This window comes from Hoplias malabaricus, chromosome 1 (assembly GCF_029633855.1).
Source record: "Hoplias malabaricus isolate fHopMal1 chromosome 1, fHopMal1.hap1, whole genome shotgun sequence".
NCBI lineage: Eukaryota > Metazoa > Chordata > Actinopteri > Characiformes > Erythrinidae > Hoplias > Hoplias malabaricus.
Window position 1 is genome coordinate 3386881 of NC_089800.1, and position 11849 is coordinate 3398729.

The 11849-nt window shown below is 42.1% G+C and overlaps 1 protein-coding gene across 5 annotated transcripts; it reads right to left on the reverse strand.

Moving 5' to 3' along the window:
• Nucleotides 1-282: 282 nt before the first annotated feature.
• On the reverse strand, nt 283-11841 carry xrcc1 (X-ray repair complementing defective repair in Chinese hamster cells 1). Of its 5 annotated transcripts, none has more exons than XM_066678127.1 (18): nt 11715-11841; nt 10594-10677; nt 10414-10506; nt 10162-10269; nt 9911-10069; nt 9731-9805; nt 9479-9602; nt 9170-9270; nt 8673-8829; nt 8273-8498; nt 8075-8191; nt 5806-5887; nt 5455-5545; nt 5133-5184; nt 1952-2100; nt 1552-1642; nt 1359-1434; nt 283-779 (listed from the first exon to the last, which is right to left on the reverse strand). In XM_066678127.1, the coding sequence occupies exons 2-18, from the start codon at nt 10642-10644 to the stop codon at nt 672-674; spliced, it is 1860 nt and encodes a 619-aa protein (XP_066534224.1). In that variant the 5' UTR covers nt 10645-10677; nt 11715-11841; the 3' UTR covers nt 283-671. The 5 variants fall into 5 exon arrangements, with proteins under 5 accessions (XP_066534224.1, XP_066534225.1, XP_066534227.1 ...); XM_066678128.1 differs by having other exon boundaries at nt 11696-11841; XM_066678130.1 differs by having other exon boundaries at nt 5455-5542; nt 11676-11841.
• Nucleotides 11842-11849: the final 8 nt, after the last annotated feature.

An 11849-nucleotide genomic window follows, 5' to 3' on the forward strand; every position in this document is an offset into this window, starting at 1 on the left:
GTTTTCAGAATCTGAGGAAGTGTAGTGAATGTGCAGAATGTGAATTTAATGAGCAAAATCATTTCAAGGACTAATTATTAAGAAAAAATTGAGAATTCCACTTTTGGTTTATAAAAGGCGATAAGAAACTAATCAGAAACCCACAGCAGAGATTAATTACACAGTATGGGTTTTCTCTCTCTCTCTCTCTGCGTGTGTGTGTGTGTGTGAAATAATAAATGAACAGAAGACTGAAGCAGAAAGCTTTAATTAAAAAAAAATCATTTTATTAAACATCTAAAATCAAAACAAAAACAAAAACCAACACAAGACAAACATGTAACACGCAGCAGGAAAAACATCAGTACCTGCAATATCAACAAAACATTTTCAAATCTACAATTTAATTCATTTTTTAAAAAAGCAACCTGACCTAATTAACAAGTTAAAGGTTATTAAAGGGAGAGTTCACCCCCATATCCACTGCTTCCTCTAATGCTGCATTATAACACACACAGTTAGCGACCACAGAAAAATTCCTGAATTTTGAAAAGCGCTAAAATGTGCTGCAAGTTCATTACTTAAATTCAAAGTCCCCTGATATAAACAGCTGCCTGCTGACGTTCTTTATAAGTGACTTGTGGCTTTATTTTATCGGTGGTTTGTCTGCTTTTGTCTGTGGTTTTTATTTTTTACGGCACCACGCTGAAAGGCTGATATGGCAACATCTTCTGACGATCATTAATTGCAAAAATCCATGTTGGCTTCACAAAGCTTAGATTACCGTTCTCCATCAGAGCCTAGAGAGAGAGAGAGAGAGAGAGAGCGAGACAGAGAGAGAGAGACAGAGAGAGAGAGACAGAGAGAGAAAGAGCGACAGAGAAAGAGAGACAGAGAAAGAAAGAGAGAGACAGAGAGAAAGAGAGAGAGAGAGAGACAGAGAGAGAGAGAGAAAGAGAGAGAGCGACAGAGAGAGAGAGACAGAGAGAGAAAGAGAGAGAGAGACAGAAAGAGAAAGAGAGACAGAGAGAGAGAAAGAGAGACAGAAAGAAAAAGAGAGAGAAAGAGAGAGAGAGAAAGAGACAGAGAGAGAAAGAGAGACAAAGAGAGAGAAAGAAAGAGAGAGAGACAGAGAGAAAGAGAGAGAGAAAGAGACAGAGAGAGAGAGAGAAAGAGAGAGAGAAAGAGCGACAGAGAGAGGAACGAAGAAATTTTTATTTTAATTCACAGAGATACATGACGTTTGAAAGGTATGAAGACAAAAATATATAAACAAACAAATAAGTAAATGCATTTTTTTATTAGTAGAAAAAACCTTTTTGTCGTCTGAATTAAACTGTAAATAAAATCTCAGAAAATAAAAAATTAAGAGCTCTTACATCTTCAAATGTATCATCCCATCCCTGACTGGTGATTACAAACTGAACTTTCTCACTCATGTAATCCTCCACCGTCCTGAGAGAGAGAGTGAGAGAGAGAGAGAGAGAGAGAGAGAGTCATAAATCTCTAAGTACAAGACTAAAAGTATGATCCCATCCTTAATTCAAAAACACACAGTAAACACTGACACACCCATTAAAGGCCACAATGTAGCGCTGCAGCAGCCGCCGCTGATCCTCTGCAAACTTCCCATAAAGATAAAACCGCTTCCCTGTGAGAAAATCTGAGAACACATATAAATACAAATAAATAAAAGAAGTAAATATAACACACACAGATCAGAGCCTCCAAAAATCTTGTTATTGTGAATATATTAACACTAATTGGTTTATCTTCTTTATTCCCTACTCGGCAATTTTTGGACTTTTATTTTGAAGGAACATTTCACATCTCTGTGTTTCTACACTATGTGCAACAGCAGAAAAAAATGCAGTTTGAGTCAGCAGTGGCTGGTTTCCATTTATGTCACTTTAAGTGATAAAAATGATTTATGTAATGATGTCACTTCCTGCAACAATGGTGATGTAGAGACCTGGGAGTTCAGGGATGGGTTTGTCCTCCTCCTCCTCAGCGTCTGTGTTCTCATCTGTAGATCCTCCGTACAGATCTTCATCCTTCTCTTCTTCCTTCTCTTCCTTCAGCGATGCTTTCTCTCCTCTCTTCTTCCTCTGCATCTCCACCCTGAGAAATAAAAACACACACACTTAAAGGGACCGTCTGCGATTGTGGAGATATGCAGTTCTAAGTGCTGCGTCTTTTAAGGTGGAATGGTGTGTTTGAGGAAAAATAATGACAGTTGTTTGAATGTAGATGGGATTTAACTTGTATGTTTTTATTTGCTGTTTGAATTACCACAGAAACTCATTTGTAACTTGTTTGTTTTTGTAGCATTGTCGCTAACACAGTTAGCCATCTCCGAGTTTGGAGACATTTCCACCTTAAGTGATCCGACACAGCAAAAATAAGTCAATACTACCCACCTATGGAGCAGGTATAGAGCAATATCCTCATTTTGGTTCATGCTTTTCAACATTCGGAGTTCTCTCCGTTGTCTAAATACTCCAAATAATGCCATGAGCAGAGAGAGAAAGAGGAGAGAAAAGAGCCAATGTGGAGAGGAGAAAAGAGCACAGAAGTAGTATAAAGTGAGGAGTAAGCGGAAAATTGGAGACACAGATTAAAGGGAGATGGAGAGAGGGAGAAAAGAGGATGTAGCAGTGACTGAAAGTCTTTCTCAGCAGGTGGGAGAGTTAATATCTCACACTTGAGAAGAGTAAAAACATTTATATGTTTAAAGAATATGACGTTCAAAGTGGAAGAAGCGGACGTTTGCAGAATGCCTGAAAAGTGGAGATTAAATATTTAAACTGGAATTATCATTTAAACATAGTTCAGTCCCAGTTGGGATCAATAAGAGCTAGAATCGATGAGATGATTGCTTTGGGTCACGATCAATAACCTGGCTGCTCCGGGACCTCACCTCTATTTGCTGAATGGATCAGATCCGATCAATAACTCTAGGAGCGCACATTAGGGACACCTCAGGGTCACTGTTAGAGTTAAAGGAATTCCGTTTAACTTACTATGCAGTTAACTAACATGTCGTTTTCCCTGCTCTTCTGGCGTTACTCTCTTTAAAGCAGTAACAGTAAAAAGGGTTTGATGGCATTCAGCCACATAAACTTCAGCGAGATCGGGTACTAATGCTGGGGGATTAGTTCTGGCATTCAATCCCATCCCAGAGGCACTGGACGGAGCTCCTTTTGCTCCAGAGACCACAGTTCCTCTCAGTGAAATGAGCCTCTAGTAATCAGTGTTGGTGTGTCCAGTGTACTGAGGTCACCTCCACCTCCAGACGAGGTTCTGTTGTCCTTCGGATTAATGAATGTATTCAGGTAACAGAACTAAAGGCAATTACAATAAAGCAGGTTAGGCCTTAAAAGGTACACTAGGTAGTGTTTTTGCCTTAAAATTGCAGCTTTAATATCGTTGCGATGAACCACTGAGCTGTTTTAGGGTGCAGGCTCAGCACTGCAGAAACTGCTCTAAGTAACGTAAGGAGGTAGTAAGGACACCACATTTCCTCCCCCTTGATTTCAGGACTGTGAAACTAAATTCTGTTACAATGTTACAGGATGCTGCCATCATTTAATCGCACTCAATTTTAAAGTTATTTTAAAAATATTTATATTTACGAAGCTAAAAGAATGTTGTTTGAAGGTAATGTCATGTTGCTTCAGATCGTGGCAGATTTTTGGAGGCTTTTTTATTGTTCATATCAATACCGGAAATTAAGAAATATATTTTGATACCATTTATGGCCTTATCGTCCAGCTCTACGTGCATTGGAAAAAAGCTCTGGTGTTTGTATGTAGCCCTGGCCCCGTAAATGGGAAGCAAACTAAATTTGAGCCTGAACTGGCTCTGACTTTCTCTCTGTGCGTCACAGGCATGAAACCAAGCGTTTGGACGATGAAGGGACCTCAGAATTTTGAAAGACATGAACAGATATTAAGATGCTGCGCTATTCCTGCTCCATCGGTGGGTAAGAATCTGTCCCAAAACCTAGTGAGCTGTCTACATAGAGAGCAATGTGGGTACTCCTATAGACTTATTTTTGCAGTTACATTTACATTACTTAAGGAGGAACTGAGGGCGGCACGGTGGTGCAGCAGGTAGGTTTCGCAGTCACACAGCTCCAGGGACCTGGAGGTTGTAGGTTCGATTCCCGCTCTGGGTGACTGTCTGTGAGGAGTGTGGTGTGTTCTCTCTGTGTCTGTGTGGGTTTCCTCTGGGTGACTGTCTGTGAGGAGTGTGGTGTGTTCTCTCTGTGTCTGCTTGGGTTTCCTCTGGGTGACTGTCTGTGAGGAGTGTGCTGTGTTCTCTCTGTGTCTGTGTGGGTTTCCTCCGGGTGACTGTCTGTGAGGAGTGTGCTGTGTTCTCTCTGTGTCTGTGTGGGTTTCCTCCGGGTGACTGTCTGTGAGGAGTGTGCTGTGTTCCCTCTGTGTCCGCGTGGGTTTCCTCCGGGTGACTGTCTGTGAGGAGTGTGCTGTGTTCTCTCTGTGTCCGCGTGGGTTTCCTCCGGGTGACTGTCTGTGAGGAGTGTGGTGTGTTCTCTCTGTGTCTGCTTGGGTTTCCTCTGGGTGACTGTCTGTGAGGAGTGTGGTGTGTTCTCTCTGTGTCCGCGTGGGTTTCCTCCGCGTGCTCCGGTTTCCTCCCACAGTCTAAAACACATGTTGGTAGGTGGATTGGAGACTCAAAAGAGTCAGTAGGTGTGTGCATCTGTGTTGCCCTGTGAAGGACTAGCGCCCCCTCCAGGGTGTATTCCCGACTTGCGCCCAATGATTCCAGGTAGGCTCTGGACCCACCGCAACCCTGAACTGGATGAGGGTTACAGATAATGAACGAATGAATGAAAAGGAGAAACTGACTCCAAATTTGGAAGATTGCTAACTGCGTGAAAGTAAACAGTGACCAAAAATGCTTAAAAATGAAGCAGCTTGAATAACTTATTTTCTGTGTTAATTCTAACAGTGAACAATGAGTTTCTAAATAAACACTGAGAGGCAGTTTGTCTAGCTGTGAGAGCAGAAATTCTCCAGAGTCATCTATGTTGTCTTTAAGTGTGTTGCATTTACACATTGATACCCATGAGTTTAGAATATCCTGATACTGTATAAACATTAATAGCACATTGATATATAACTGATCACCTCCTGAGCTCATCCTCAGTGTCCATCCCAGACTCATCATCATTACCACCATCTGTGGAGAGAGAACAGACACACACACACATATGTGGGTGATAGATCGTGTTTACTTTTATATATACATTCATATCAAATTGTGACCATCTCCTTGTTTCTACACTCAGCAGCACTGCTGTGTCTGATCCATTCTACACCAGCGCAACACACACTAACACACCACCACCACCTCAGTGTCACTGCAGCGCTGAGAATGATCCACCACACATCGCCCTTTCTTTTCTCTCTCACTCTCTCTATTTCTCTCTCCATCTGTGAGAATCTTCACCTTGATCGTCCGTCGAGCCGCTGTATTCATCCTGTACCACTTTCTTTACTGGAGTCTTCTTAGGGGTGATCTGTCTCTTCTCTGGAGTCTTCTGAGTGAGAGACGAGACGAGACGAGACAAGGTACAGACATTATGAAAGAGACAAGAACCCAACAAAATTTTAGAGGATGTGAACACCTGTATCCGAGACATTTCTATGGCAACACAGACTCCAAGGCCAACAGACTCTGACTTATTCAATACCAACTACAAAATGACAGCACTGCCGTGCTTTTAAAACATTGGTAAATAATAAAAATCTGGGTTTCTGAAAGAGATGAAGCAGAAAAAATATTTTAAAAAATAATCACCTTTACTTTTTCCTCATCGCTTTGCTCCTCGTCCTCCAGAGCACTGTCCTCTGAGCTGGACTCTGCTCCGTCCATCAGATACCTGCCCCACAACAAACCAAAGTCAGGAAAATAAACTACACAAGCTGATCCCAGGCGGCACGGTGGCGCAGCAGGTTGTGTCACAGTCACACAGCTCCAGGGACCTGTAGGTTGTGGGTTCGATTCCCGCTCCGGGTGACTGTCTGTGAGGAGTGTGGTGTGTCTCTCTGTGTCTGTGTGGGTCTCTTCCGGGTGACTGTCTGTGAGGAGTGTGGTGTGTTCTCCCTGTGTCTGCGTGGGTTTCCTCCGGGTGACTGTCTGTGAGGAGTGTGGTGTGTTCTCCCTGTGTCTGCGTGGGTTTCCTCCGGGTGCTCCGGTTTCCTTCCACAGTCCAAAAACACACTTTGGTAGATGAATAGGCGACTCAAAAGTGTCCGTAGGTGTGAGCGTTGCCCTGTGAAGGACTGGCGCCCCCTCCAGGGTGTATTCCGGCCTTGCGCCCAATGATTCCAGGTAGGCTCTGGACCCACCGCGACCCTGAACTGGATAAGGGTTACAGATAATGAATGAATGAAGCTGATCCCAAAGGTGTTCAGATCTAAAGCAAGGCTGGAGTGTGTTTTCTCTGCTCAAGTGCTGTGTATCTGATGTGGACAGTTTTGGGGAGACTCCAGAGTCTTGCACAGGTGGTACGGGTTCCTCTTATTTAGAGCTCTTTTTTAAGCTTTTCTTTGACATTATCCTTATGTGAGAGGTCATCTTTCTGATCACTTCAAAAATCTCACAAATTTTAAATAAAAAATGTGTCATAGTTTTAAATCATTTTTACTAAAATGCGGTTCTGACAGAAAAAAAAAAGTTATAGTCTCTGATTTTGTACAGCACTCTTTGTATGGCCATGTCTACATCAGCAGTGTGTGTGTGTGTTATTGTCTCTGAGAGCATGCACAGTTCTCAACTTCAAAGGAAGGCTTTGCTTTAATTACAGACCCAGGCTTTAAACACAGAATACATCACCATCACAATAAAAGAGAACGTGAGAGCAAGCGAGCGAGAGAGAGAGAGAGAGAGAGAGAGAACGAACCCTGAGACTGGACTCAGACTGAATCTCAGACACTGCAGTGAAGATTTCTAATAATGAACCCCACCATTTCTGCTCAGAAATAAAAGCACTGTGAGCTAAAAGCCACAGTTAAACAGATGTGAGGTGAATAAATCTCAGCACATCTGTATTCACACAGTTTATAGATATCTAACCACGTGGACGATGTTAAATGGACGGATGTGATTTACCACTAAACAAATTCAGAACAGTGCTCTCTGGGAAACACGGAGGAGGAAGTAGATTCTTAGCTCAAATATCCACAGATAATCAATGAAACCAATCAAAAACCCAAGACACTGCAGGACATCAGTGAGAGAGAGACTCCCCTCCTCCACCACTCCATCCTTCATTATTCTGTCCTTCATTATTCTGTTCTTTTTTTGGTCGAAAAACGAAGCCACAATCAGAGGCCATTAATGAAACATCAAACACAGCCATCAGCAGCGTTTCACCCGGATAATTATAAAATTCCCTGACTTTCCGTCCATTTCCATTAGAATCTCTCATTTCACACACGATGCTTTATTACGGCTGTTGAGATTATTTTGACCGGTTAAATTATTAACGTATTGTTCAATATTAAAAGCGTTAGAGAGAAATAACTGAAGCCTTTAACTTTGACATATCCTCAATCCTTGTTTTTATTGTTTATTTATTGTTTATTATAAGATTATCCAATTATCTCTGAATATAACTTACGTCTGACATCTTATTCTAATAAATCGTTATTTTATTTACTCTGTTTATCCTATAGATTCTTCTTCCTGTGAATGACATGTCAATTGTACTGTGTATTGTACACTGGTGGACTGTGTATGACAATTTATGTGACATCACTTTCCTTTTGATTTGTTAGTTAATGGTTTAAATATTCTGTTATCACAAACAAACAACTAAATAAATAAACTGGAGAAATATTGTGTGAATAATTACGCTGTGACTCTGGGGCCAGAGGGAAGAGGTGACTGATGCTGATCATTTGTAAACTTTGACATTTAAACAATGCAATCACAGTAAATCCATGGCAGGGAACATACGACAGAACAAAGATCTGTCGTCCCCAGGCCTCTGCTCTAACCTTTAAGCCGCGGCGGTCCTGACTGTGTGTTTGCGTTAGTGATTGTGTTTGTTTTTATAGCTCACCTCTTGTGTGAGATTTTTTGTTTCCTCTTGTGGCAGTCGAGCACCCACTCCTTCCTCACGATCATCCCCCCTGCTGCCTTCACCTGCCCGTATTTAGGAGTGTTTGCAAACGCGCAGCTAAACAACACATACACAGAGAGTTAACACATGAGCAGGCCATGCTAATTCTTATGTGTGAGTGTGTGTGTGTGTACATACATTAGGTGTGTGGAGTCGGGAGTCCAGTCCGGGCGGTATTTTGCCCCCATGGCGAGGGCCTTGTCTCTGAGTTCCCCTCTGAAGGGGTTCTGGAATCCACTCAAAACAAACACCACTCCCTCCATGATACGGTTCAACGGAACCTGCTCAGGAGTGGGTTTGGACCGGGGTTTTGGCTTGGGTTTAATCTCAGACTTCTGTTCTGGAGTCTTTTTGTCAGAGGTTGCTGGACAAAAGAACAATTATCCGTTAATTACAAACTCAGGTTTAGCAGCTTGAACTGTCTCCACCAGGGGGAGCTACAAACACTGATCTGTGAGAGCAGAAACCTGCCATATCGCCCATGCTTAAATCACAAATATATTCCCCTCCTCTATCCTGGCAGTGTGTTCTGACTGACCTGTTTTCCCCTTGGTCGTGCTGGGGCTGGGGGTGTGCGCCGTGCTAGGTTTGATTTTCTGGGTCTGTGGAGAAGCCGCAGGACTTGGTTTTTTGGCCGGTGGAGTGGGAGCGTCCTGTCGTTCTTTGCTGAACTCAAACTTCCTCTTAACTGAAGCCTGTGGAGATGAAAAACAGAGCAGCGCATACATTTCTCTGAGCCGTTTTATAAAAACAAGAATCTGTGCATTAGTAACGACACACTAATCCTTTATACACCACAAATAAGTGTAATTTCCACACACCCTTATCCTCGGCTTGTTAGTTATGAGTTATGAGGGAAAACAGTACACGGTAAAACAGAGCCCCCTTCAGGACAGAAAACACACTGCAGTTCAGGGCCATAGATTTTTTTCTGACTAATGACTAAATAGTTAATGATTTTATTTCATATTGACCTTATTTGTTGAGAGAGAATGTATGTGAATGTGTGTGTGTGTGTGTGTGTGTGTGTGGTACCTGTGTTGAGCTGGTGCTGCTGGTGTTGGAGGGGTGAGTAGAGGATGATTCTGACTGAAGAGCTGCTGCTGCGTAGCTCAGTTTGGGGTTCTGAGGAGATACTAAAGGGAAAACACCACACCATCCAGCCGTATTTATTAATCATGATATCGCCCCCTACACTTCCTGTAGTGTATTACATTCTGTCAGCATGACTGTTATGGAGCTGATGAATATTTTAGAGCATTTTCATATGAAAAAATAGGGTCATATTCAACCCCCAAACACAACTCAGACTGTAGTGTACCACAGATTAAATGCTGATGGTACCTTTAATCCCGGGACTGTTTTTTGCCGTAGTCTCTCTGCTGAAAAAGAGGCTCCCGGGCTGGAGACTGGGGCCTGAAGATGGAGTATCATCCTTCACTCTGAACTGACCTAATTTAGTCAATTTCTGAGAGAGAGAGAGAGAGAGAGAGAGAGAGAAACAAAACCCTAACTGTAGATGTGCTTTATGTATGATCTCTGTGGACGATTATGTTCAGACTTATAAAGTGTACAAGTGTTTGCAGAGGGACTTACAGGTGGAGTAGCAGCTGGAGTGTCGTTATCAGGAGGAGAGTGGAACTTTATAAATGCAACCCCATACGCTATGTTCTAAAGTCCAGAAACGGGAGAAATAGACTGCAGTCACTTTCTTTCAAAAAACCAAATGCCTTTTTAAATGTTTACTTGATCACGAATGGCGCGAGAGAGTCTGACCTTGCTGTACGGCTGGCTGCAGACGATTTTGACCCGGTCCCATTTCTCCTGAGCCGTCGCCTTCACCAGTTGCTGAGGCCCAAAAAACCGAACCCGGTTCAGGTTGGTTCCTCCTCGGCTCTCCGTGGGAGACATGAACGACGACGTCACCAACAAAACCTTCAAGAAACACACAGAAACAAACCGTCACCGTGCTCTTCCAGATCAAAACCAACGTCTCTTAATAAACCACACCCGGCAAGCCTCCAAACCTCAAAATCCTGGTCTTTGATGGAGGTGGAGTGTCCGACTAAAACCTCGATGAAGGCAGATCCTTCGTTTCCAATGTCGATACTGTGGACCTGTTCTTCTTTATCAAACTAAAGAGAGAAAAAACACAGTCAGCACATGAAAAGACCATCAACAGGACAATGAGCTAATGAAAAAGGCTAAAGACTACACACACTAATCGCCATAAACCATTCAAGGAGTGAAATACACGGGAGTCTTAAAGAGCCTCAAACCTGTAATATAACAGAAACCTGCTTCTCTCCGGCTCTCGCAGCTTTCCATTTCCTGTATGTGTCTGAGCTCAGCAGGTTGTCTGCTTTATGAGTCTAAGAAAACAATCAGGAGGTAAATAAATGACAAAGAACTCATTTAATTATATAATAACACAAAGATTTTTTTCTGTGTTTACTCACAGGATCCTCACTGCTGCAGGACACAATGTGTTTGAGTTTAATTTCAGGCATTTCACTCTTCTGCAGGACACCAACTCAGAGAATCTTTAAAAAAAATGCGCAGGCCTTGATTAATATTTTTTAAACTCAAACTCACAAGATGGTGACCTGACACTAAATCAAGTGAAGTAATGCCCCCCCCCCCCAGCTTTTATCTAGTACCTAACTCCCTTTCCTAAGTTTAAAGGTACACTAAAGAGTTTCAACAGAACCTATTATTGCAGTTCATTGACCTAGCCACCAGAGGTCATGCCTCCTGAACCCCGGCCTGTGCATTACTGCATAAGTCAAGGCGCCCTCTGCTGGTCAAGTACGTGAACAACAGCAACAATAACAGCTGTTCTAGTCCTGAGTGCAGTTTTTTTGAAGCACAGTTACTCAGATCCCAAAGGTGCTGGTGCTATAACAAATAAATATAGGTCTTTTCAACCAAGACCTTCATGTTTTACAGTTTATTTTTACTAGTTAAGAAACAAAAATAAATTTTCCTACTGCACCTTTAATGTGATAATGTGTTTTGTAGATGCAGTCATTTGTGAAAGGGTTACACCATTAATTCTCAAGTTTTAACTTTTTATTTTAGAGCAGATTTATCCAGAAAGTGTAGAACAGGATAATACACATCTTTAGACGCATCCTTAAACTTAATCCAAGAATCAACACTGTCCTAGAAAAGAGCTGAGGGCATTTCCATTAGACAGTGCTTCTACTCTGGGCTTAAGTTAGCTAGCTATCTGGCTAACGGAGAAATGTAGCTTTAAGTCACAGCCCACAGATCATTCGCGTGAAAAACAGTTCTCTAATTAAGGTGGAACAGAAAGATACAAAAGCAAGCAACCAGCACTGGACTCATATCACTTTAAAGGGATATAACACCAATAAAGTCAATATATACCGTTTGAAACATGCGCATAAAATAAATAATGTAAATAAAGTTGCTAAAACAACAGGTAAACAATGCTACATCACACCATTAACCCCATTCATTTCAATAGGGATGCTAAGCTAACTATTAAGCAATAGAGCATAACAATAATAAACACCTTAAAAATAAACAATGGACCTCAAACTGCTGAATATACCTCATCCGTAAATAATAACACGCCTCAACATTTAAGATTTAATCCACTGTAATACTGCAATAACGCAAATAAACTCTTTAAACGCTAACGGAGGGAAAACCCTCAGACACCGTCATATCCTCTTCTCCACGAGGG